The sequence below is a fragment of the Aspergillus heteromorphus genome, assembly GCF_003184545.1.
Source record: "Aspergillus heteromorphus CBS 117.55 chromosome Unknown BO70scaffold_7, whole genome shotgun sequence".
Lineage (NCBI taxonomy): Eukaryota > Fungi > Ascomycota > Eurotiomycetes > Eurotiales > Aspergillaceae > Aspergillus > Aspergillus heteromorphus.
This window is the reverse complement of record NW_020290412.1, coordinates 1,186,980-1,210,930: the sequence shown is the minus strand read 5'-3', so window position 1 is coordinate 1,210,930 and position 23,951 is coordinate 1,186,980. Positions and strand designations below refer to the sequence as shown.

At 55.3% G+C, this 23,951-nt stretch overlaps 7 protein-coding genes across 7 annotated transcripts; 3 read left to right on the top strand and 4 right to left on the bottom strand.

Annotated features, from left to right (window-relative positions):
- Positions 1 to 3,470: 3,470 nt before the first annotated feature.
- Positions 3,471 to 4,111, bottom strand: BO70DRAFT_215641 (uncharacterized protein). The gene has a single exon (XM_025538684.1). It carries the CDS (start codon positions 4,066 to 4,068, stop codon positions 3,625 to 3,627), a length of 444 nt encoding a protein of 147 aa, XP_025401245.1. The 5' UTR covers positions 4,069 to 4,111; the 3' UTR covers positions 3,471 to 3,624.
- Positions 4,112 to 4,685: 574 nt separating this feature from the next.
- Positions 4,686 to 7,862, top strand: BO70DRAFT_288048 (DEAD/DEAH box helicase; the record flags this gene model as incomplete). The annotated part of the gene is made up of 8 exons (XM_025539269.1): positions 4,686 to 5,489; positions 5,546 to 5,728; positions 5,784 to 6,264; positions 6,313 to 6,484; positions 6,531 to 6,692; positions 6,747 to 7,193; positions 7,257 to 7,677; positions 7,734 to 7,862. The coding sequence occupies 8 exons, from the start codon at positions 4,686 to 4,688 to the stop codon at positions 7,860 to 7,862; spliced, it is 2,799 nt and encodes a 932-aa protein (XP_025401244.1).
- A 310-nt stretch (positions 7,863 to 8,172) lies between these two features.
- Positions 8,173 to 9,426, bottom strand: BO70DRAFT_360745 (uncharacterized protein). Its single transcript, XM_025542861.1, has 2 exons — positions 8,730 to 9,426; positions 8,173 to 8,639 (listed from the first exon to the last, which is right to left on the bottom strand). The coding sequence occupies exons 1-2, from the start codon at positions 9,355 to 9,357 to the stop codon at positions 8,278 to 8,280; spliced, it is 990 nt and encodes a 329-aa protein (XP_025401243.1). The 5' UTR covers positions 9,358 to 9,426; the 3' UTR covers positions 8,173 to 8,277.
- A 1,742-nt stretch (positions 9,427 to 11,168) lies between these two features.
- On the top strand, positions 11,169 to 16,529 carry BO70DRAFT_427999 (CORVET complex membrane-binding subunit VPS8; the record flags this gene model as incomplete). The annotated part of the gene is made up of 4 exons (XM_025547929.1): positions 11,169 to 11,483; positions 11,537 to 11,972; positions 12,041 to 15,998; positions 16,499 to 16,529. 4 exons carry the CDS (start codon positions 11,169 to 11,171, stop codon positions 16,527 to 16,529), a joined length of 4,740 nt encoding a protein of 1,579 aa, XP_025401242.1.
- A 267-nt stretch (positions 16,530 to 16,796) lies between these two features.
- BO70DRAFT_378613 (glycoside hydrolase family 16 protein) lies at positions 16,797 to 18,856 on the top strand. Its single transcript, XM_025545275.1, has 3 exons — positions 16,797 to 17,621; positions 17,690 to 18,116; positions 18,311 to 18,856. The coding sequence occupies exons 1-3, from the start codon at positions 17,260 to 17,262 to the stop codon at positions 18,632 to 18,634; spliced, it is 1,113 nt and encodes a 370-aa protein (XP_025401241.1). The 5' UTR covers positions 16,797 to 17,259; the 3' UTR covers positions 18,635 to 18,856.
- BO70DRAFT_215537 (uncharacterized protein) lies at positions 18,767 to 19,292 on the bottom strand. The gene has a single exon (XM_025538683.1). It carries the CDS (start codon positions 19,208 to 19,210, stop codon positions 18,872 to 18,874), a length of 339 nt encoding a protein of 112 aa, XP_025401240.1. The 5' UTR covers positions 19,211 to 19,292; the 3' UTR covers positions 18,767 to 18,871.
- An 81-nt stretch (positions 19,293 to 19,373) lies between these two features.
- Positions 19,374 to 23,299, bottom strand: BO70DRAFT_370024 (putative capsular associated protein; the record flags this gene model as incomplete). Its single annotated transcript, XM_025544716.1, has 7 exons — positions 19,374 to 20,940; positions 20,991 to 21,421; positions 21,470 to 21,613; positions 21,664 to 22,077; positions 22,137 to 22,459; positions 22,571 to 22,660; positions 23,233 to 23,299. The coding sequence occupies 7 exons, from the start codon at positions 23,297 to 23,299 to the stop codon at positions 19,374 to 19,376; spliced, it is 3,036 nt and encodes a 1,011-aa protein (XP_025401239.1).
- Between the last annotated feature and the right edge of the window lie 652 nt (positions 23,300 to 23,951).

The window sequence follows — 23,951 nt, the reverse complement described above, 5'->3', positions numbered from 1 at the left end:
AGAAAGGGAAAAAAAAGAAAAAGAAAAAGAAAAAGAAATCCGTAGGGAAAAGGAAGGATACTCCAACACACACGGACAAAGGGAAGGGAAGGGGGAGAGAGAGAAAGAAAGGATGGAGGGCATGGCCAGCCAGACGCCCAATGGATGGGTTTGTATTCATACTTACGAATGGGACAGACATACATTCATTCACTCACTCACTCATTCATTCACATCTATTCAGCCAGGCAGTCCGGGCGGAATCCCAGGATCCAGTCCCGTCGTCCGTCGTAGTACACCGCAGGAGGGAGGCGATGGGGCTAACCAGGAAAATCGGGGAGGGCATGTATAATCTGTGGCAGGAATGTTGTCACGTAGGGCAGCGCATGCGCGTTGGATCTGAAAGTGAAATCCCAAGCGCCAAGTCCCTGTGCAATGAGTGGCCGGCCAGATGGACCCATCCATGCCATCCAAGGCGCAGCGCTGCGTATATCGCCTGTTTCAGTCTGGAGTACCGACAAGGGCAACGGCGTCAGCATCCGTACATCTGTACCGGCCATGATAAGATCATCGAGTTCTCTGCTCTTCGAGTTCGCCATCTTCAGCGATTGCCGACCCTGCCGATGGTGTTGATTATTGATTATTCTGATGACCTGATCCCCCCCCTCCCCCTCCCCCTCTCTCTCCTCTCTAGGTTCAACGGTGGACGGAGAGGAACCAGACCAGGGCATGTTCGTTCTCGGAGTGATACCGCACTATTACGGGGGGGTTCTTCGAGTGAAATCACGACCTCCTATTTGCAGGACCCTCCCCCAACCAACTTCTTCCCCCCAATGGCGATTCTGAGGGGGGCATGACATGGCATGGCATGGCATGGCATCTTAAGTAAACGGGATGAGCGTTTTTGGCCGACGGACTAGATAGATACTACGACTAGAACGACTTCCGAGTTCCGCTAGGTAGGCACGGCTAGACTATGTATAGAATTTCCCTGGCGGCGGGAGGGGAGAGGGGGAGGAGGGGATCAGAAATTAAGAACACCAAGGAGATCCAAGTTGACACTCCGTACGGCTGTATGAAATGCCAAAGAGATGATCAGGCTCAGGATTGGGGTAAAAAAACATGGGACGGGGCTGACCTTTTTTTTTTTTTTTTTTTTTTCACCGTCTCTTGAAATTTTACCGCGGGGGGGGGGAAAGGGAAGGGAAGGGAAGAAGAGGGTTATTCTTCCCTACCTAGGGACAGGGAGGGGCATTGGGTGCAAGAGTGGTCCTGTACGACCAGAAGAGAGAGGCATGGATACGGACGGAAATAGCTAAGCCATTTTAGCTTAGGTGGACAACCGAAAACTCGGTTCAGCGACTGTACAGAAAAGGGAGGGAGTTGCCAGTTCCACGGCTCCCCGTCGACCTGCAGTACTAAGGAACTAGTGGTGATTGCTAGCAGCGACACAGTCGATCCTCAGGCATGTCTGGAGGCTTCTTATGCGAACCACCTCCCGAGTCTAAACTGTCTGTCTCGGGCCACCGCGACTCCCCCCACGCGGTCCCTGGATGGTTGATGCTCGACTGCTCCAGCCAGGCTGCCCGGACGGGGCGAGATGGAGAGATGTCAGCCAGCCCCGTCCGGGTCGTTCGTATACTGTATCAGTATCGTGTCTACCTACCTACCTAGACCTGGCTGATTGAAGGGCGGGAGGAGGGGATGATAACAGACAGTCCTCCGTACTTTTAACTACTCCTCACTATGTACCATCTAGGCTAAGTGAGTTCTGGTATGTCGGATGGCCCAAACCCTTAGCGTTCTGGACGGCCGGACTAGGGTGTTTACTGCCTAGGCCGCCTTTCTCCTGGGAATCTCCCCCGCGACGGCGGATCTTTTGGCTGCGACTTTTCTTGGCCACTGAGGGACACCCGCGCCTGATGGCCGGCGGTAGCTTGCTTATTTGCTGATTTGCCTAGGAGCTTCGTCGGGGGAGGATGATCAGCCTGCGTCCGGGAATTATTCTTCTGATCATGTCCCAATCAACAATGATCTGTCTGGATCGCTCAGACTCCAGACATCTGGAAGGTTGATACGCGTGCGTGCGTGCACACCACTTCGTACCCAGGAGCGCACTTACATCATCAATCATCCCGATGTCCGTGTGCTGCCATCCCAAGTCTCCGGGCGACTGGCGGACCTTGGAACTCCTGGGATCATAAATCACCCCCCCCGACCTGAACCAATCAGACCTCGTCTCTGGTTGCCGCGCTGGTCGTCCTGACTTTGTTGCCACCTTACAACCTTCCAGCCTTCCTTTACAGCCTCCGACTAGGCAGGCCCCCCGCCTGGCCCATGCTGGACCGGGATGCTGGCTGGCGATGGCCCTGGATTATTGTTGGCGTGAACACGTCGGTCCTTATCTTCGAATGAAGCATGACCAAGGCGGGTTGGGGGTTTGGCGTTTCAGATGCTACCGCCGGCTTTCCCTGTCGGGGTCTCCAAGTACCTGCGTCCATGTCGCGCGGTCACGGACTGATGGACGGTGGATAGAATTCATCGGACAGGTTGGGGGATTAGGTTTGGGGGTCCCGGTTATGATCTAGTTTTCTCATCTGACGACCGGAAGTGTGAACCCCATCGTATCGTGGGTTGTTTGTTTCTTACTGTGGGTGATGAACCCAGCCGTCGAAACGGGAAAGCTACCTACCTACCTATAAGACGCGGCATGATGACTCGATCGGCCGATACTAAAAAGGGCGCTATGGGGACGATATGGAGGAGTCTGGCACTTGCGGACAACTAGTGCCTGTAAACGGGGGCAGCCATAAAGTTGCCTACCTACCTAAGGAGTCAAGAACAACAAACATGGCCAGAACAAGGCTTTACTCATCCGCCGGGTCGAGGGTACTTACTTACACGGAGGGGCTCTGCCAGGAGGATTGGCTACCCAGCTCCCCAGGCTCGGAGAACCCATGAATGACCGACTATCAGGAAGAAGAACCCGAACCGTCATCGTCATGGAAGATGGTACGGTGTACGGAGAATGTATGGGCAAGTTGAGTCTGCTTCAGTCTGAGTGGCCACATCGGGGTGGATCGTTGGAAGGTTTTTTTTTCCCTTTTTCTTTTTCCTTTTCTTTTTTTTTTTTACTCCGTACCCTTCCTTTTCCCTTCTCGGGTCCAGAGGTGTCTCTGGGTCAAATGTTGAAGAATGGCAGATTCGCCGAGGTATCCGGCCGTGACCACGGAGGTGGAAGTGAAACCGCCCACTGTATTAATAGTCTCGACAAATTAGCGTGCTGGGTCAGGGTCGTCCGAATACTTGACAATCCCTCAGATCTTCGCACATCATAAGGCGGGCAAGAGACTAGCAATTGGGACGTGAGGAGAAGGGTACCATGAACCGATCAAGGGGGGGGGTGTCAATCAATAGATGTCTAGACACTCGGTAATCTCGTGTTGCGCAGGTCCGCATTTTAACACCCCGTCTGATCTGGAGTAGTCATCGGAGGGCTGCCTTGTCTAGTTACTGATCCCGCCAGCGTCAGGTGACCCCCAGACAGCGAGGGAAAAATAGAAAAAAAGAAAAGAAAAGAAGAGAAAGAAACCTGAAGCGACACGCGACAGAAAGACAGAGGATAAGAAATAATATTGATGGGTATCATATCCTCACCGGGAAGGGCAGTATGAGCAATCTGGGTCTGATAGCCGGGCTTCTTCTCCGATCACCCTTGCTTACCTGACCCTCCGCCGGCTGCAGAGGGCGCGGGAAAAGGAAAAGCGTGGCAGATGGGCTTCCAACGTCTGTGCTCGAACTGGATCGCCGGGTGGGAATCGCCGGTATGAATGCCATGCCATGTTGTTTTTTTTTTTGGGTGGAGTCGTCCATTCCCATGCCCATCCGGATGGAACTCTGATTGGAAATACACACAGTACCGAGGAGTACTCCCTCACCAACTGTGTAGCTGTAGATAGGTATGTAGTCTCCGGGCGCGTGGGTGAAAGAGTGTGTGGCTGGCCATGGTCTGTACCACCCGGTCGTTAGGAGTGCTAGCATGTACATAAGTGTAGATAGTACTACTAGACAACACCCAGGCAGATGCATGCCGCTATTGACTAGCACACGACCAACCTGTGTTGGGTAAGTCATCCAGCAGCAGGGCTACGATCCAGGAACGTTTCCGCACGGGAACAGGAAAAAGCCCATTCGCTCCATCCGATTCTTCCACAACTGCAGGGTTGGTTTATTCCTGGACCTATCAGCGCACGGATGGAGCCTTAGGCTTCCAGGCAGAGTCCCAGGCAGGCGCCTGTTGATAGCTTGATCGTGCCTGCCTGTTCCAGTACTCCGTACCTGGTTGGTGGTCTGCCTGAGGCCAAGGGTGCAGTTTCCCGAAACGAGCGCGTTGCACGCCCGCGTTCCTGCGAGCACCAAAACAGGCGGGACCCTCCGTCCGCATCCGCCCATCATCACCATCATCATCATCATCATCATCATCAGAATCAGCGGGCCACAAAAAGTATACATTGTTGACAGCAGTGTATCTACTAGTAGTAGCCATCTGGGTTGGAGGCTGAGCTTGCATACTCCACCCAAAGCTACTCTTATATCTACCTACCTACTTACTGTACTTAATGATCCTTGGAAGTTCACCACCCATGGGAACCCCGACATAACTACCACTGCTCTACCAAGGCACTAGAGCCACCCCCCCCCCCGGCATGTCTGCACAACCGGGACAGCCATTCCAAACCTATGGATATCAGACTTCCGTGGATATTGTCCAACGGGGCACGTACAATATAGCCCCATTGGCTGGGAGCAAGCGACCCCCCGATCCGTCTGCCGAGGAGGATCACAGGGTTGTCGGGGCAAGACATCCGCAAGACGCTCAAAGCGCAGTCGGTCGCCCGGTAGATTTTATCCGACCTTCCTTGGTGCTTCCCAAGGCCCGTCTGGTCGCCAGTGAGATCTATCCGGTGGCAGCTACGGTTCCTGGGCGCAACGGTCGGCAGCAGAACGGGCTCTCTGCCGATCAGGAATCTGCACATAATCCCCTTTTGTCGCTGCACCACCCTACTTATGGCCTCCCCCCAGCGCTGTTGGCTAATTTTGCAGCTGTCGGGCTCAAGAGCATCTATCAATGGCAGGCCTCATGCCTGCTAGCCCCTGGTCTCCTGCAGGGCCGTCGGCACTTGGTCTACACAGCCCCCACAGGCGGAGGGAAGTCCCTCGTCGCCGACGTGTTGATGCTGAAGCGGATCATGGAGAACCCGGGACGCAAGGCAATTCTGGTCCTCCCGTATGTTGCGCTGGTGCAGGAAAAGCTGAAGTGGCTTAGACGTATCGTGCAGGACGTGGAGAAGAGCGTCGCCGACACCGATGACCAGGCAGACCATGCGAAGCCGTATCATCAACGGTGGAAAAAACTGCAACGATCGATCCGTGTCACTGGGTACTTTGGCGGGAGTAGGACGGCCGCGTCCTGGGCTGACACGGACATTGCGGTTTGCACAATTGAAAAGGTGCGTCGTCTCGATGTGGACTAAGCTACCGATGAGACCTAAATATGGTGATACAGGCAAATTCGTTAATCAACACCACCATTGAAGAATGCAGCATTGGTGACTTGGGCGTGGTCGTACTGGACGAGCTGCACATGCTCGACGATGAGCACCGTGGTTATCTTTTGGAGCTGATGGTTACAAAGCTACTCTTGCTGCGACAGGATATTCAGATCATTGGCATGAGTGCCACGCTGTCGGTATGAACGCTGATCTGATTTTACACGTAAAGATGGGCAGTCTGACGGACACTAGAATACAGAGATGCTGGCTGAGTGGATGAAAGCCGTTTATTTTATCTCGACCTATCGCCCTGTCCCAATTGACGATTACCTTGTTTACGAGAATGCAATATACCCCGCAGCAACATCGAGGCAACTTTTCCAGACCATCTCTCGATTGAAGTCGATGACGAATACTTCCCTGATGGACAGCATGCCCCCTCATCGTATGATTCGCCTTTCGAATTTCCGGGAACTTGCGAACCCTATGACGAATGCGACGGTGGCTCTGGCGATCGACACTGCCGCTGCTGGATATGGCGCCCTGGTGTTCTGTGGCAGCCGTCAGGCGTGCCAAATCCAGGCTGGTATTATCAGCGAAGCAATGCCAGCTCCCTCGGAAGAAACAGATGAGCTTAGCAAACGACTGGACCTCCTGGCTGAGCTAAGAAGTCTACCAAGTGGTCTAGATCCGGTTCTGGAGAACACGGTTCCTAGAGGCGTGGGGTTTCATCGTAAGTGGTTGTTATAACGACTTCGTACATACACTAAACGTTTTTAAGATGCGGGAATGACAACGGAAGAGCGTGAATTGATAGCACAGGCTTATGACGAGGGGATTATAAGGGTACTCATTGCCACATGCAGTCTTGCTGCTGGTGTCAATCTTCCTGCCCGAAGAGTCATCATAAACGGGGCGCGCATGGGCCGGGAACTTGTTGGGCCGGCGATGCTGTAAGTATTTAATTTGATATAGTGTGCTATCGGCTAACGTGTGAAGGCGACAAATGTGTGGCCGGGCTGGCCGCAAAGGTAAAGACGAGGCAGGCGAGACATACCTCATTTGTGGAAATAGTGACCTACAATCTGTTTGTGATCTTTTGGAAGCCGATATGCCGGCCATTGAAAGCTGTCTAGCTCCAGAGAAGAGAGGACTCAAGAGGTAAGCCCCTGGTACCCGTGGATGTGAGGTTCCCGGTAACTCACTTCTGAAAAGAGCTCTTTTAGAGGCCATTGCAACCGGCCTTGTGTCTGGTACTGATGCGATCAAGGAATACGTCAAATGTACCCTGCTATACTTGACGGTGGAGAAGAAAATTGTCTACAGTATCATGCGCTCCGCGCTCCAAGAACTGATCACCGAGGGACTCTTACACTTGAATGACGACGAGTCATACTCACCGACGCAACTGGGACAAGCCGTAGTGGCTTCCGCGTTTGCGCCCGAAGATGGGTTGTTTGTACACGAAGAGCTGAAACGAGCGCTACAAGCTTTCGTCTTGGACGGGGACATGCACATATTCTACATGTTCACGCCTATTCAAGCGGCGGCTGGTACGCCGATTGACTGGCCGATCTTTCGCGATCAGCTAGACAATCTTGATGAAAGTGGCCTGCGTGCCCTGCAGTTTGTTGGCGTCCAGCCCGGCTTTGTAAATTCAATGTATGTCGAGCTTATTTTTCCACTCCCCACGTATGGGGAGCAAAGGTGTTGACGGACTCATAGGGTGCAAAGTGGTGCGTCGCTTAAAGAGAACACCCCAGAACAGGTTAAGCAGGCTAGGATCTACCGCAGAGCCTATACAGCATTCCAACTCCGGGACCTGAGTAATGAGGTGCCGCTGGCAACAATTGCTAGTCGCTACAGGATCCCACGAGGAACTGTCCAGACTTTGGCGCAGCAATGCCATGGCTTTGCTGCTGGCATAGTAAAGTTTTGCCAGCGCATGGACTGGGGCATGCTTGCGGCAGTTCTCGATCATATGCGCGATCGACTGGAAGCCGGAGCTCGCGCTGATCTGCTGGAAATGGCGCAGGTGACCTATGTCAAAGGCTGGACGGCTCGATTGCTTCGAGAGAATGGGTTCCGCAATCTGCGCGCGCTAGCAGAGGCTGACGCGAAGGATCTTGTGCCCATACTCATGATGGTATGACCAAATTCTATTGCCTGGTCCGGTGACACAGATGCTAATTGAAATACCAGGTAAACCCACGCAAAGCACAGAAGAGCCAACTGCACCCCACCGAGGCTGAGCGGTATGCAAAGAAGCTGTTGGCAAAGGCAGAGGTCATTGTTGCATCAGCGAACAAAATCTGGGGTGCGTATGACTGACTTCCCGAGATGCGAATTCACTGCTGACGCGTTTCTCTAACGGAAACAGAACGCGAGATGATGATTGAATTGGACGAGTGAGGAGCATTTTTGGTAGCTCTCTCATGGTTGCTCTTGGGAAATATTGCCATTGATTTTGGGCCGATCACTGGCTACGCAACATCTTGGTATTCTTGGTATTCTTGGCAAAGAGAGTTTTTAGAGGTGATAGACATAACAAGTGGTTATCTGGGATCGCTATTTACAAACCAACCTCATTTTTGACCTCCTGGGATGGAGACTGGCTGCTGAAAGCCGACTTGATGACAAAGTCCTTGATAAAAAATCATATAATATTCTCAGGGTATACGGATTATATAGACAAGACAAATGACAACGGAAACACAAAGGGTACATGTATGCTGAGCACAGCAATCTATACGCCATTCAGCTGGCTCTGGGCCTCGATCGGCTGGCCCTTGTCGACAAAATCCAGGAGAATGAAATTAGGCGGCCGGCCATAGATGGAATGGCACCGGCCAGCCTGTGTCCCAATACCGCTTTCCCCCGAAACCGCATTGGTCTCAGCAGCGTGCAGGCGGTCGGGAATCAGAACGCCGAGCAGATCGACATCCAAAAAGTGGTTGACGATGTACATACGGCCAGAGGCAGAGGCACCAGCCGGCCGGTCGATACTGCAATTGGAGAACGAAGCATCCGTCACGTCGTACTGCGTCTCGAAGAAGTAGGCGAATTCATCCAGAATGTACGGCACACTCGAGACATTCGCACCGTAATCTGGCCCCATCACATCAGTCATTCCGTTCACACCACTTGCCAATGGATACCACTCTTCTGAATCCAGACACTCTATATAAAGAAACTCACCCAAAAACACCACCAACCGCGTCCCATTCCCAATCAACTCACGCAAGGTCGGCCACTGATCAATCGCCAGGGTCTTCGGCGACGAACTCGGCACGAACGCATATTCCTGTAGCCCGGCGCTCGCGAAGACGTCCCCGAACGACGATACGGGGAGGTTATCGCCGTTGGTGAGGAGGAGCGTTACCACCTCGTTGGGGTGGTGGTCGAGCCACGTCTTCAGCGTCATTAGGTATGACTGCAGAGGACCGGCGTCTTCGAGAAGACACGACGTGTGGCAGAGCAGGATGGTATCGCCGTCGAGCGACTTGTGGGTTTGGCCTTGCAGGAATCGGATCCCGAGATCGAGTTGCCGCGTGATGTTGATGTTTTGGTTTTGTTGGGGTAGGGGGCCGACGAATGGGCTGTCGTGCGAGCCTACTTGCGTTATGTTGGAGTATTGGCGCGTGCAGTAGGTGGGGTGGCCGTTGCAGGTTTGAATTGTGGTTGATGAGGATGAGGATGGGGATGGGGATGGGGATGGGGATGGGGATGGTATGAGAGTGGCCCAGGTGGGGGCGATGGGTAGGGTTGCTGCTGCTAGGATGGTGATGGTGAGGAGGGTTGGGGATAGCTTCATCTTCATCTTCATTTTCATCTTGATCTTCTTTGAGGTTGGTTCAGAGGGTCTAGTTCATTTGTTTGTGGAGATAGTATCGTGGATGATGATTTGGGCATGGATGAGAGAAAAGAATCCGATGCGATACAGTGGCATGCCGTCGGACTATTTATGTCCTCTCTCTCTCTCTCTCTCTCTCTCTCTCCTGGATTGTCGCACCATGTCTGCCTCACACACACACACACGATCCCGACTCCTGCCAAGTTGAAAGGTTGAATCAAAACAAATCAGACGGCCTTGCTTGATGTCTGATGAGGTCGCCGTCCCGACGGCTCGTGACAGCCACGGGTGATGGTTTCGTGAATGTGATATGGTGACCACCATCACCACCACCACCACCGCAGTCGAGTCCCTGTCCCAGCCCCGATAGGAGCAGGAGCGTTGCTTTGCTCGCCACAGCCATGAGGTAGTATGTATGGATAACGGGGCTGTCTGAAACAGTCCATGCCACCTTGCGTGCGGGTGGAAAGGGTCTAAATGACTCGGTACCGAGGTAGCGGGAGTTGGTTGGCTGGCCCTGCCTGGGTTTAGACAGTCCAGGGACGAGGGGGCGGGTGGTTCTTAGGCTAGTAGATTGATGGATCTAGATGGATTTTTGGATTCGAGGCTATTTAGATATGATTTTTAGATTGTGGGTAAATGGGTTGATGACTGTTGCGTTTGCATCTGGCACGGGTTGGTTGCATTTCCTGCATCTTGGTCCGGTTATCAGCACCTTGGTGGAGGTGATATTGGCATGGCTTTGCAATGGAAGACGCCGTCAGTCATTCTGCAGGCCAGAAGCTTGACGACTGACCAGGCATCTGGGTCGGGAAGTAAGGGATGGATGGGATGGTCCTTGTAGGCCATGGTGTTTCTGCCTGAGGCACGAGAGTGTGGTTGTAGCTGTCAGCCTCCATCTTCATCCAGCCCATAGCTATCTTCATACTGATAGATAGCTCGATCAGATCAAGAAGTAGGTATTCTGCAACATATCACTAGCGGCATAGGTCTCTTCCTGGGACGCGGACCGTGTGGCCTTGGCTGGACTCCCTGGGGATCGTCCGTCCACACGTGCAACCAAATCTGGCCGCAGAGCGACCGATCATGTGTCAGGGTCGAGTTGTTGTGTTTTGTTTCACAGGGGACGGGGTGAGACTCCCGGCGTGACTTGGGGGGGGGGTTGTCTGGTGGTGAGTACTACTAGGTGGTTCCTAGTAGGTATTACGGAGTGGATGGGTGGATGATGGATGGATGATGGATGGTTGATGGTTGATGGATGGTTGATAGAGGATGGGAAGAACCATCCGCTTCGGGACTAGCCTGGTATGGTTGTACCGTACGGCACCGGTTCCTGACTGACTGTCTCCTCATCCGTTCGTTACCTAAGGTGCAGTAACTACTCAGGTAGTACCAAATAAGTACCTGTCTGCCTGGACATCTTCACCTCCATGATTCTGTTGACAACTTCCATCTGGATATTTGGATCCTCCCACAGCTTATGCTCCATCCCGCCGTGCTGGGCAACCTTGTCGGTGTAACTGTTGCCCGACCTGCTGCTAGTTCCCTCCCGTGAATCCCGGCCAGCCTCCACTTTAACACCCACTAACTAACTAAAGCTTCGTGACATCCGGCCGTGAGACTGTCTGCCTGCCAGCCTTCATCATCCAACAACAACAACAACCCCTCCACCCCTCCACCCCCTCCACCCCTCCACCCCTGCTCACTACACCTCCTCCCTATTTCCCACCCCCGCTCCCTGCATTACTACAAGTTGGAGCGATGGTCATTCGAACTTCCCGCCGATGAGCTCCATGATCGAGGCCAGTAATGACTGGGCACGAGAGGATGAGCTCGACTTGGGCCAAGAGGACGACGAGCACCCCCCGCCGACCCGCAACGGCTTCTCCCACCATGCCAGCCCCCAGGAGCTGCCGGGCCAGGACTCAATGGCCTACATCGAGGAGGATCTCCCCGGTGTAGCCACCGAGAACCACCACCTCCCTCCTGTTGACGCCGATACGACCTCCCTCCCCTCGTCGCCGCGCGCCGGGCAGCCCGGTGCTCCCGGCAGTGTCGACGAGACGATCTCCACGCCCGATGATACCCCTTCCCTGCATGTGGGTTGCGACCGTGTTTGTTCCGCCGTGACCCCCTCCGCTGACGAGAATAGGGCTCTCTGCTGTCGTCGCGGAGCAGCAGCGCGTTGGCCTTCCGAGGCTCCCCTGGACCCAGTCCCAGTCCCTCCCATCGCCCCTTCGACCGTCGCTTCCAGTCCAGATTATCCACCGCCTCGCCCGTTAGCTTCCGACCGTCGTCGCCCTTCCTGGCGCAGCTTCACTCGCGAAAATCCTCCCTCACTAGCCACCTCTCCCCGGCGACCGTGGACTCGGGCGCGGGCACCCCGACGGGCCCGTGGGATGTCATACAATGGACCAAGCTGAGGAAGATCAACGGCCAGGCCTTCTCGGAAGTGGGGAAACGGAACTTTGGGTATCCCACCTGTATGGCGGTCTCGACGTCTATCGTGGTGGGCACCTCCAAAGGCATCGTCCTGGTGTTTGACTATCAGCAGAATCTCAAGACCATCATTGGGCTCGGAACAAAGGGTATGGCATGCCGGACGGACTACTGACTGCATTGGGTGTGTTTGAGTGCTGACTGGGGACCTGTCTAGCTGTCGAATGCGGCGCGATCGCATCTCTCGCGCTTTCCGCCGATCACTCGACCATCGCCGGAGGCCATACCTCAGGCGACATCTTCACTTGGGAGATATCGCGCTCCGCACGGCCGTTCCTCCATATTCCCCCGATCCCTGCGAACCAGGTCGATACTCGGACCTCTGATGGTCACATTTCCGGCGCGCCGGTCATCCATGTCGGCTTTCTGGGTACCCGACGCACGGCGCTGGTCTCTGCCGATAAGCGGGGAATGGCGTTTTCGCACCTGGCTACTCGGGGAATGGGCGCAATGGGACGAACGGTGAAGACAACTCGGATTCTGGGTCGCTATCCTCAGGCCTTTTCAGAAGACCGGCGGCCGCGAAAACCGAGCTCGGTCCTGGCATTTTCGCCCCTCCCACTCGGCAACGTTGAACAGCCGACCGACTCACTGGGCCTGGTGGCCATGCTCACGCCTTATCTCCTGGTCATTGTCTCAACCACGCCTGTCGCGCAAACGCAGCACAAATCGCCCCGCCCGAAAGAAGTTACCGCTCATGGCGCTATGACCGGAGCCCTGGCCTGGTTCCCGGCGATCCGGCTCAAGGGCAAAGACTCGGAAATCTCCAAGACAAAACTCGTTTACTGTTGGTCGAACGTGTTGACGGTGATGGATGTGTCTGAAGTGGAAACCAACGAGTCGCCGACCCGGGACCGGCCCCCCAGCCTGGCCTTCAGGCCTCGGAGCAGATGGAAGGCGGATGAAGCGATCGTGGCCGTGCAGTGGTTGAGCCGCTCGGTCCTGGCGGTGCTGACGATCACGCAGCAGTTGCTCATCCTGGAGGACTATTCGATGCGCGTCACCGAGGCCGTCGATCTCCTCAACCGGCACATCTACCACGTCGATCTGTTCTCCGCTCACCTCCATAGCTTGGTCGAGCAATTCAACGAGGACGACACCTCGATGCACGGTGTAGTGGCGGATGCTTTTTACATGAGTTTCCGCTCCTACAAGGGGCGCCTGTTCCTCCTCGGCTTCAACGAGATGCTGATCGGAGGCCTGTCGAACTGGGCCGATCGGCTGCTGGCGCTGATGGAAGCCGGTGACTTCATCGGGGCGATCGAGCTGGCGACGTCCTATTACCAAGGCAGTGCTGAAAAGCTGACCATCGGCCTGCCGGAAGAGGACGCGCTGCGGCAGCCCCTCGTCCGCGAGAAGCTCCTGGAGATGATTTCTGCGTCACTCAAGTATGCATTTGGCCGGAACGAGGAAGCCAATAATGGGAGGCTCGGCAATGGGCAGCTTGAGAAACTGGCCGAGGTGGCCATCTCGGCGTGCGTCTGCATGTCCGAGGAGGACTTTCTCTGGGATGAGATCTTTACGTGGTACGAGGAAGGTGGCTTGCAGGGGATTTTCCTGGACGCACTTGAAGCGTATATAGTCGAGGGAACTGTACGGTCGCTTCCCCCTACGGCTGTCAAGGCCCTGATCAACCACTTTGCTACCACCCACAGCGCCAGCAGACTGGAAGAGATCATCTGCTTGCTTGATACTGCCACGATGGATATCGATCAAACAACCACGCTGTGCAAGCATCATAACCTATACGATGCATTTATATACGTCTGGAACCGCTGCCTGGGCGACTACGTGGGCCCTTTGCAGGAGCTCCTGCAGCTGATTCCCAACCCCGAGGCTCTTATCAACGGCGATTCCGTGGATGGGGTCAAGCGGTACACTAATGCAATGAAGATGTTCCCCTATCTCTCCTTTGTCCTTACCGGCCGCATCTATCCGACTGGGGCGGACATGGATGAGGACGAGGCGACTCGAGCCAAGGCCAGTTTGTATGATTATCTGTTCTCGGGGAAACCGTCTGGCACCGACTCGGGGACCCATTCTCATCCAGGCGGGTCGTTTCCGGACCTCCAAACGATGCTGCGATTTGACGCGTCTAGCTTTATGAGCATGATGAACGAGGCGTTCGAGGACAGTTTTCTAAACGAGCAGGAACTCGACGAGACCCCTTTCCAGGGGGTCTCCATCAACCGACAGTATCTAATTAGCATTCTGTTACAGGTCATGACGCAATCGTTCGAAGCATCTGATACCGTTTATCTAGACATGTTCCTTGCGCGCAATCTTCCCAAATACCCCCAATACATCCTTCTGTCGGGCAGCACGCTCCACCAGGTCCTCGAGCGGCTGTGCCGATACCCTAGCCCGGAGATGGCCGACGACTGTGAACTGAGCGCTGAATATCTGCTGTCCATGTACCACCCCCCCGATGTGCAGGGAATGATCCCGCTCTACAAGACCGCGCGCTTCTTCCGGATCTTGAAGTCTACGTATCGCTCCGAGAAGCAGTATCCGGAGCTGGTGCTCACCTACCTGGAAGACCCGACCGATCAGGGTGCCATCTTCACCTGCCTGCAAGACTGCCTTCGTCCCGGCGCGGGGCTGGGCAAGAAACAGCGGCGCGATGTCATCGATGTGGTCAAAGAGCATGCGGGCCAGCTGGCGGCGATCGACGTGGAAAAGGCCGCCCTGACCATGCACGGCTTCGCCCCCGAGACCCATGAAACGTTCCTCAAGGTCTTGGAGGATGACCCCCACCGGCAATATCAGTACCTGGGTGTCGTGGTTGGCATTTCGGTTCAGTCCGTGGCCGAGGGGCGATCGGCCAAGCCTGTCGCGAACCGGATGGTCGAACGGTACGTGCAGCTGCTCTGCAAGTACAACCCGACGCGCGTGGCGGACTTTGTGGAGGATCTGCGGGTCGGCGATGTGCGGCTGGAGGAGCTGCTGCCGTCGATGGAGGAGAGTGGGGTGGTGGACGCCGCGGTGATCCTGCTGGCTCGACAAGGGCAGATTCGGGCCGCCATGGACCGGCTCATCGCGCATCTGGGGACGCTGGAGGCCGGGCTGGTGGGCATCCTGCAGAACATCCACGACAGCTCGGACTCTGCGAATGCGACCGAGGCTATCGACCATCTCGTGGAATCTCTGGAGAAGTACACCCGGGTGGGAACCTGGCTTTGCCAGGGGCAGACCAAGACGGCGAAGAACTCGCGCGCGGTGGAAAGGAATGGCTCGGGCAAGGGCGCCCTCGAGAAGCCGCTCTCGTTCGATGAGGGGCTGTGGCTCGACTTGATCGAGGGGGTCGTGCGGATTGCCAGCAGTGTCTTTGGCCTGATGCAGAACGGCGAAGCGGGCGACTCTGCGGTGCGCGCGAACCCGGCGACTGCGCCCTTGGTGGCCGCATTCCGGGCTCTGGTGCAGCAGGTGTTCACTGCGCTGCTCTCCAGCACGGTGCGGGTTGGCGCATCGCCCAACGGCGAACGCAGCGATGTCGCCTTCCTCCGGATCCTGCGCGCATTCCTCACGCGGGCGGCGCGCTGGTCACCCTCCCTCCTGGAGCTGCGGGCGGTGCTGGCGTCGATCTTCTCCGCGTACACGTACGAGAAGTCGCTGCTGTCGCTGGCGAACGGGATGCTGGACCGGGACCTGTTTGTGCATGTGGACGAGGTGACGCGGCTGCGGCAGCGGGGATGGCGACCACGCGGCCAGCTGTGCGAAGTCTGCCGGCTGCGGGTCTGGGGCCCCGGGGTCGGCCCCCAGCACTGGCAGTCGTGGGAGCAGAAGCAGGCAGAGACCCAACAGCATCGTCTCCGCAGGCGACTCCACGAGCAAAATGATCCTGCGACAGCGCGGGGGAAGGGCAAGGCGGCCGATGCAGGTCAGCCGCTCCATCTGATGATGGACGGGCATGCGGGAGGGGACGGGGACGAGACTGTGGCCGCAACTGCCCCCCCTGCTGGGCCGGTGGTCGTCTTCTCCTGTCGCCATCTGTACCATCGTCGCTGTCTTCTGGAGATCGATCAGTCGAATGCGAATGCGAATGCGAATGCGACCGGAAAGCAGCACCAGCATGGACCCTTCCACCGGGGAGGGTCGGACTGGGAGGAGCTGTCGTGCCCGGTTTGTCCTGTACATACATAATGAACGAGAGCGATGGCAACGTGATGATTTCGTGGTTTAATAGCATTTTTTTTTTCTCTTTTCTGTTTTATTTTTTTTATTTTTTTTCTCTTTCTCTTTCTCTTTGTCTTTCTATTGTATAATAGACTTACTGGATGCGGACTACTCTGGTTACATGTGTGTGTGTAAGAGGAGGACTGGCCTGAAAGAGATCGATCGGCTGACATCTCCGTGCCGGGCAACCCTAAGGGTCTTTGGGTCTTTTGGACTTTTGTTTGGTTGACATTGCAGCATGAGGGATTTTGGGTTTGGATTTACCTTGAATTAGATTCGAGATGGGGAGTGACAAGTGCGACTGACTGGGAGATTTTGGGGTTGGTTGGTTTGGGGGAGTTGGGGGCCAGTGGGTGTCAGAGATCTGATGAAGGTGACGATGAAGAAGACGATGAAGATGATGATACACACCAAATCCATGCTAACTCGACTGGTTTAGTGCTCTCATTCTGGCCCCCAACGCGCCTTAATTGGTGCAGCACTGGCCCTAGCCGCCCATTCGCCCATTTGCCCTGCGCGATTCCTTCCAATCTCATGCGCCCACTTCCTTCGCCTTCTCGCCATCCTGAATCCTCATTGTTCGCTCCTCCCGTTGGAATTCCGACTGGACCTCAGCAAGCCTGCTCCCATCGCCTCCACACGTTGTCTCTTTTGGCCCAGGGGAATAGAATTCATCCCAGATCCGCTCTTATCGCGCCGGAGGGAGCATCCATCTTCAGCTCGTCTAAATTAATACGGACCAGAGCGCGATAGTCCCTGCGATAGTCCCCTGCCTGCCCGTTGCCCGTTGCGCGCACATGGGCGCTTCATCTGCCATGACATCCACCCACTCACACCCAACAGGGCCATGTTGCCTGGTCTGGTGGGTGTATCATATCCGGCGCCACGACTCGCTAGTGCTGAGCTTGGCCGCCCCTGTTTCTTCTATCGCCCTGCAGCACTCTGCAGTCTATATAAGACGGCCCCCGTCCGCCATGGATCATCGCATTGGACTCCTCGTCGTCGCCCTGTAACACTCCTTTGTCTGTGGTCTGCGCCCTTCTGTTGAACGCCCGGCGAAAAGCAACGGTGTCCCCTTCTTCCATTCCTTCAGAGCCCTTATTTTGCAGAGGAGAAATCCCCTCGAGCTGGTCTACCAGAGGTCCCTTGCCCCCCGCCCTCCTCTGTCTCCCCCATTGATTTGTTGAGAATCGCATCGCAATGCGCTCTACTACTCTTTCCCTCCTTTCGGCCCTTGGCCTCACGGCGCAGCTCAGCGCGGCCACCTACTCCCTCGAGGAGGACTATGCCACCTCGAACTTCTTCGAGAAATTCACCTTCTACACGGAGGCCGATCCCACCGCCGGCTTCGTCGACTATGTCAGCGAAAGCACCGCGAAAACCGACGGGCTGATCTCCGAGAACAGCAGCTCCGTCTACATGGGTGTGGACTACACCAACGTCGCCTCCAGCAGCGGCCGCAAGAGTGTCCGCATCACCAGCAACAGCGCCTACACCCATGGCCTCTTCATCTTGGATCTGGAGCACATGCCCGGCGGTATCTGCGGCACCTGGCCTGCCTTGTGAGACTTCACTTTCCTAGACACCCATCCCCCAAACCCATTCCGATTCCTAATGAATGAATGACTAGCTGGCTCCTCGGCTCCGACTGGCCCTACAACGGCGAAATCGACATCATCGAGGGCGTGAACCTGCAGACCACCAACGACATGACCCTCCACACCAGCGAAAACTGCACCATCAGCGCCGACTCCGGCTTCACCGGCACCCTCTCCACTGACAACTGCTACATCTACGCCGCCGACCAATCCTCCAACGCCGGCTGTGGCATCGACGCCACCAACACTGACACCTACGGCACGGGCTTCAACGCCAACGGCGGCGGCGTCTACGCTACCGAATGGACCTCCGAGGCCATCAGCATCTACTTCTTTGCGCGGGGCAGCATTCCCTCCGATATCACGGATGGGAGCCCCAAGCCCGCGTCGTGGGGAACCCCCCTCGCCAAGTACAAGGGGAGCTGTGATATCGATGAGCATTTCTCTGGGATGCAGATTGTATGTCCCTTTTCCTCCTTCCCTTCCCTTTCCTCCCCCCCCCCCTCCTTCCCATCTGTTTCTCCACCCCTCCACCCTCTCTTATACACATACACATATACATACACATATACATACACATATACATACACATATACATACGCACATACATATACCCAACCCCACCCCGGAACCAAACTAATCATCTGTCCCAGATCTTCGACACCACCTTCTGCGGTGACTGGGCCGGCGCCGTCTGGTCCACCAGCACCTGCGCCTCCAAAGCCAGCACCTGCACCGACTACGTCCAGAACAACCCGTCCGCGTTCAAGGAGGCCTACTGGACCGTCAACTCCCTGAAGGTGTACAAGAGCGATACCGATGCCACCAGTGACGCCAAGGCTAGCGCCACTACCAAGAAGGAGACGAATACCACTGTTACGTCCACCAAGGTGGTTCATTCCACTGCTACTGCTACCGCCACGGAGAAGGTTCAGGGTCATCAGCACCGGAGGGCGCATGGACATGGACGTGAGTGAGAGTAGGTACTCAGAGTACGTACTCATAATGAGTGAGGGACTGAGCTCCAGATGCTCCTGATTGGATCTGGATGAAGGCGATGTGATGTGATGTGATGTGATGGAGTGAGGTGGATGGATGTACACGATAGATTCGATACCCTTACCATTCTCTCGTTTTGACTCGATCCGAGTTTTCTTTTACTTTACTTGACTTTACTTTACTTGCTTACTTACTTACTTACTCACCTACTTATCTTATACTATCTTGCTTATTCTGCTTTTCTGGTGTATGTATTCTTTCGATTTCGGGTGGTTTGTATTATTTTGTCTACTAGTCGTGGGTGGGTGGGTAGGTGGGTAGGTAGGTAGGTAGGTAGGTAGGTAGGTGGGAGTACCACTTTTACTTTCTTTCGTTCGTTGGTTCGTTCGTTCGTTCATTTGGAAGATACTGGGTCGATGATGTGTGTATGTATGCATGTATGTATGCATGCATGCATGCATACATGCGATTAAGTATGTATAGTAAGCATGTAGATAAGATGAAGATGGAGATGAAGATAGATGAAAGAAAATTAATAGATCATTCCAAGTCATTAATATTATTACAAAGTAGCTAGCTAGCTAGCCCACCCACTAACATGACCAGATCAAATCAGATCAGATCAGACCAGATCAGATCAGATCTAACTAGCAACCAACCAGCTATATAGATGGTATATGTATAGCTCAGGTCAAGGTCAGGTCATATCTATCTAACCTAGGCGGTCGTCATAGTAAATCCCAGTAAATCTCGCTGATCATCCGTCAAGCGGCCCCACTCCAAGAGGAGACGAAAAAAATAGATCTCCATATCCTCCTTCCGAATGGCGGTATTGGCCCATTTCCGCCCCTCCTCGGCAATCCACTTTCCCTCGATATCGTGCGGAGGCACACCGTCTCCGTTGTTGCCGATGGTGGAGGTATCCACGCCCGCGAAATAGGCGAGGGTGCTCCACAGACCGTGGAGACGGACGTCGATGGGCACGAAGTGCAGCCAGGGGGTGATGCGGGAGTCGAACCATTGGCGGAAGAGACCGGTCTTGAAGGGGAGACTGTGGCTCTGCATGAAGGGGAGGAAGCGGCCGCTGAAGCCGGCGCCGTCGGAGTCGAACAGGTAGCGGTGCTGCCAGTGGGATTGGAAGTCGACGCGGGAGCCCGGGACGAGCTCCTTTCGCTGGTCGTCGCAGTCGTGGTTGCGGCAGCGGACGACATCGATGACGTCGACGCTGGTGTCGAGGTGGAGTTGTTCGGACGGGGCGCGGCCGTCCAGGATCTCGTAGCGGTAGGTGTCTTGTTCTTGGGTGGGGAGGAAGACGGACACTTTGTTCATGGTGTTGTTGTTGACCAGGTGCGCGAGGCGCTGGCGTGGAGTGCCCTTCCATTCGCCGTGGCTGCTGATGCCTTCGGAGGTGCTGCCGATCCAGAAGAGATTGTTTGCCTTATCGGTGTAGTTGGCGTCTGGGTGGTCGGGCGAGGGCTTGTATTCGATCTTGTCGACGTAGTTCCAGGGGCTGGGAAAGATGATGTCGTTGAATCCGCCGATGGTGCTCTGGCTGAATACCGGGGTCAGGTCCTCGGTCACTTTGAAGGAGGCGGGCGAGAGGAAGAACCCGTGCAGGGAGGCGAGGTCGGGCTGGTGGCAGATGTCGGTGGCCATCGCCCAGTCGGATAGGAACTCGCCCAAGGAGTGGGGTCGGATGCAGCTGAGGCAGAGGTGTCGGCGGTCCCAGATGCGCTGGGTGCGGGCCTTGGAGGAGCGTGGGCAGGTGGAGCTCCCGTAGCGATCGAATATGTGCTTGAAGGACTGGTCGACAAACAAGGTCTCTTGCGTCTGGTCGGCGGGCTCGATGGGGCCCCATTGGTCGTCGCGGTCAGCCGACCATTCGGGCAGGATGCTGTCCTCTGCGGGCAGGCCATACGACCTCGCCTGCTGTCGCAAGGCCGATACCCTCTCCCAGGGAACCGTGACCCGCGGCTCGTCGTTGAGATTGAAGGCCAGGTCCATGTCCGGGAGGTACTCGGAGAATTTCTCAATCATCTTGGAGGCGCTGATCACCATCCACGCATGGGTTGGCTTGATCCCTTCCTGAACCCGGGCTGTGCCGTTGCGGATGCTGATCGCGCCAATCTCGTTGTACGGGTTGGTGGCCAATTTCTGCGTGAGCTCCCGGATCTGCGCAGGCTGTAACGCACGGAACGGCAGGAGGTTGTTGTATATTTGGTCGAAGTCGTCGATGACGGGGGATGATCGGTTCACGGCGTATTCGTACCACTTGTCAAAGTTCCTGCTCTAAGTTAGATCACTTCTGCAGAAGGTGTGATGGTTGCGACGCACGGTGGTGGATGTTGGTTGTATTGCACTCGGTACTGCTTGACGGCATCCGCAAGGTTCTGGCTGCTGTTGGCCCGAGCAAGCCATTGATCATGATGCTGCCTGCCCTCGTAGATGAGCAAGTCGATAGGATGTAGATGGGCGGCGCTGTGTTGCTGCGTGACGAGAACAAGCCCGATTCCGACTAGTGCGGTGAAAATGATTCGCATGGCAATATTGAACCTATATAGAAATTGCGGTTCCTCCTCCGAAGCCGTCCGAGAGTGGAGAAACGACAGTCCTCCTGCAAAGGTGAAAAATAGAGCCGCGAAAGCGCGGGAGGCAACGATCAGTGGGAACGGCTGCTGCCCGTTGAACAGAGCCGACGCCCACATAAAAAATAGAGAGATGAAGCCCGCCAGTACTGCAAGCCCAGCGACACCGTAGTAAGGAATCTGGAGTAGTCAGTATCTGGCTCAAACATGTAGTTATGAGGAACCTACTAGCTGAGAGGCCGATACTATCACACACGCAACCAGCACCCCTTGGCCCACCGCACTTTGCAGATATTGAGTGCTCACGAACTCGTCCTCGGTGGATCTGGCTGTCAGAATGGCTACGAGGATCGTGTAAAACACGGCGACTCCCTTAAACCAGATTAGACACGGCCGGATTGCTTTCGATATGGCAGACAAACCAGTAAACTCCAGCCCCAGGAGACTAGAGCATGCTTCCTTCGGCTTTCCCCGGATCGAGCCCCTTCACACGCCAACTCCGCGGCGCCTATCAGAATCAATGAGTCGATAATAGTCGCCAGGATTTTAAACGCACGCAGTCGCAGATGGGCACTAGATGTGATGGGGCAGATATAAGTCGACTGCAAGCCGTCCCCAAAAGTCGTGATGAGATAGCCGCTGGCCAAGAGAAAGCAAGCCGATATGATGTATCTGAAGCGGCCCCGGAACAGGAAAGAGTTCACGCGACTGACACAGGCGACTATCGCGCGGAGCTGCGCATTCTGCGGGCGCTCAGGGGCGGACCATTCCTGGACCGGTCGGGAGCGCTGATTGCGCCAATAATCATAGAGCGCCACGAGAAACGGGATCGAGTACTGAAGCGAAAGAGGCTGGTCAACGCCGCCTCCTGTCTATCTGCCGATTGAATACTTACTGCATATCCATCAGGGGCGCATTCGATGTTGGCAGTGATGTCGCGATACAGGGCGACCCGTATGCAACCCAGCACGGACAGTAAGCCTGGTTTGATCCATCGAGTTGCGTTGCGCGTTCGATTGAGAGAAAAGCTGCTGTTGCTGTCCAGGCTGACGGGCGAAAACGGTTCTTCGAGGGGTTGGTCGCGTTCGGCGAGGGGTATGGCGGAATATTTATGTACAGAGGAAGAGACCTTGGGTATCCGATGGATGAACCTGCTCAGAATCAAGAGGGAGGTTCCCGCAAAAAAGCATGCCAGTATGGCCGAGTGGAGGGGATGATCTGTTGGAGCAGTCGTTAGCGACACGGCGAGTATCACGCACGGCCAAACGGGATGGATGCTGGTCCTGCGATCCTCTGAATAATCTCCGATAGATCGGACCTGGAACTTACCGAAAGCGAAGGTGGTTTTGTAGGAGGTTGAAATAAAGGTGAAGCTTAGGAGAAAAACCCTGCGGGCGCGTGAGAACGAAGTGACCGACGCTGCGAGTATAGCGACGGGTAAACACTCACCCCACGGAGGCCTTGAGGCCAGCTTCAGCGGAGAAGTGCATGGTGTCGACGGAAGGAATGTTAAGGGCCTGCAGAGCTAGTGGCCATCATTGCATGGACGACATTCGCGGCCTGCAGAGCACAGGGCAGATGAGGGCGAGAGACGGAGAGGTCCGCAAGGGAGCGGGCGACGGTGCCTTTTGGGGGGTGGGTGGAGACTTGGAGACGTCAGGGTCAGGTCAGGTCGAGAGTTCAGGGGGGGAGGATGGGGATGGGGAGGGATAAGTACCCAAACCGGTGGTGATGACAGGATGGAGAAGACAAAGAGCCGAATGACATAGATATTAATGGATTGCGTCAACGAAGGGGTCTGGCCACCAGGGACTCCAACACAGGCGGTCTCGTGCCGCCGGTACAGTACGGTAAGGGTAAGGCGTAAGGAACGCTAACTGCACGTCTCCTACTTAGTCGCCCTTTTAGCGCCTGCTCATCTCCGCCCTCCAGCACGTCAGCATCCACTTTAAGAGGCAGCTCTGCTTAGCTCGACTTTCTATCCCATTGACATTCATCCTCTCCTCTCCTCCCATGGCTATCCAGCCTGCAATGGCAGCCGGACGCCCTTGCAACCATATTGAGCCCGCCACTGGCCGACACGTCCAGCGGCAGCAACGGTCCAGCATGCAGCTAGCGTCAGGGTCCAGCAGCCGATCTGCAGGGAGACTGGCCCCAAGCGACGGAGTCCACCAATCCAACCACCATCCCGTTGATCGCTCTCCGATGTTCCGAACTGGGTTGCCCCTCCTAACTACAGGATCTCCTCCGATGTCATCATTGCTCTCAGATCCGCCTTGGAAGCTGAAACAACACGCAAGCCGTGCCTATCGGAAAGTTGATGTTGGTATCCGGGTGTCTGGTTGGCGGTATCCCAACGGCTGTTGGCGTCAGCACGGCCTCGGTCTGAAAAGAAATGCAGCTCCACTGGGATGGGGCCTGGTTGGAAAGAATATGGAGTGGTGGCAGGTGCGCCTTGAATGTTTCTCGCCCGGTTGGCATCTGAATCTACGCGCTACCTATACAGTATAAGACTATATAGATAGGTATCTACCGGTGTACAGACTGTAGATAGTATCTAGCTATGAACAGATATTGGATATGAACGAGATGGCCATGCCAGGTCTTTTTGCGGAATCCGGTCGGAATCCTGTCAAAACCGTCAGAATCCATGCTTTCACGTGATAGCATGAGTAAACAGGCTAGTCCATATCTGGGTTGGCGCGTTCAG

What these genes read in the sequence shown, in the direction of transcription:
- BO70DRAFT_215641 (XM_025538684.1), bottom strand. Translation starts at nt 4,068, where the DNA reads ATGCATCTGCCTGGGTGTTGTCTAGTAGTACTATCTACACTTATGTAC.
- BO70DRAFT_360745 (XM_025542861.1), bottom strand. Translation starts at nt 9,357, where the DNA reads ATGAAGATGAAGATGAAGCTATCCCCAACCCTCCTCACCATCACCATC. An exon ending in GCGGTTGGTGGTGTTTTTGG is followed by an intron (nt 8,640 to 8,729) that starts GTGAGTTTCTTT and finishes TGATGGGGCCAG; the next exon opens with ATTACGGTGCGAATGTCTCG.
- BO70DRAFT_378613 (XM_025545275.1), top strand. Translation starts at nt 17,260, where the DNA reads ATGCGCTCTACTACTCTTTCCCTCCTTTCGGCCCTTGGCCTCACGGCG. An exon ending in TGCGGCACCTGGCCTGCCTT is followed by an intron (nt 17,622 to 17,689) that starts GTGAGACTTCAC and finishes ATGAATGACTAG; the next exon opens with CTGGCTCCTCGGCTCCGACT. An exon ending in ATTTCTCTGGGATGCAGATT is followed by an intron (nt 18,117 to 18,310) that starts GTATGTCCCTTT and finishes CATCTGTCCCAG; the next exon opens with ATCTTCGACACCACCTTCTG.
- BO70DRAFT_215537 (XM_025538683.1), bottom strand. Translation starts at nt 19,210, where the DNA reads ATGACTTGGAATGATCTATTAATTTTCTTTCATCTATCTTCATCTCCA.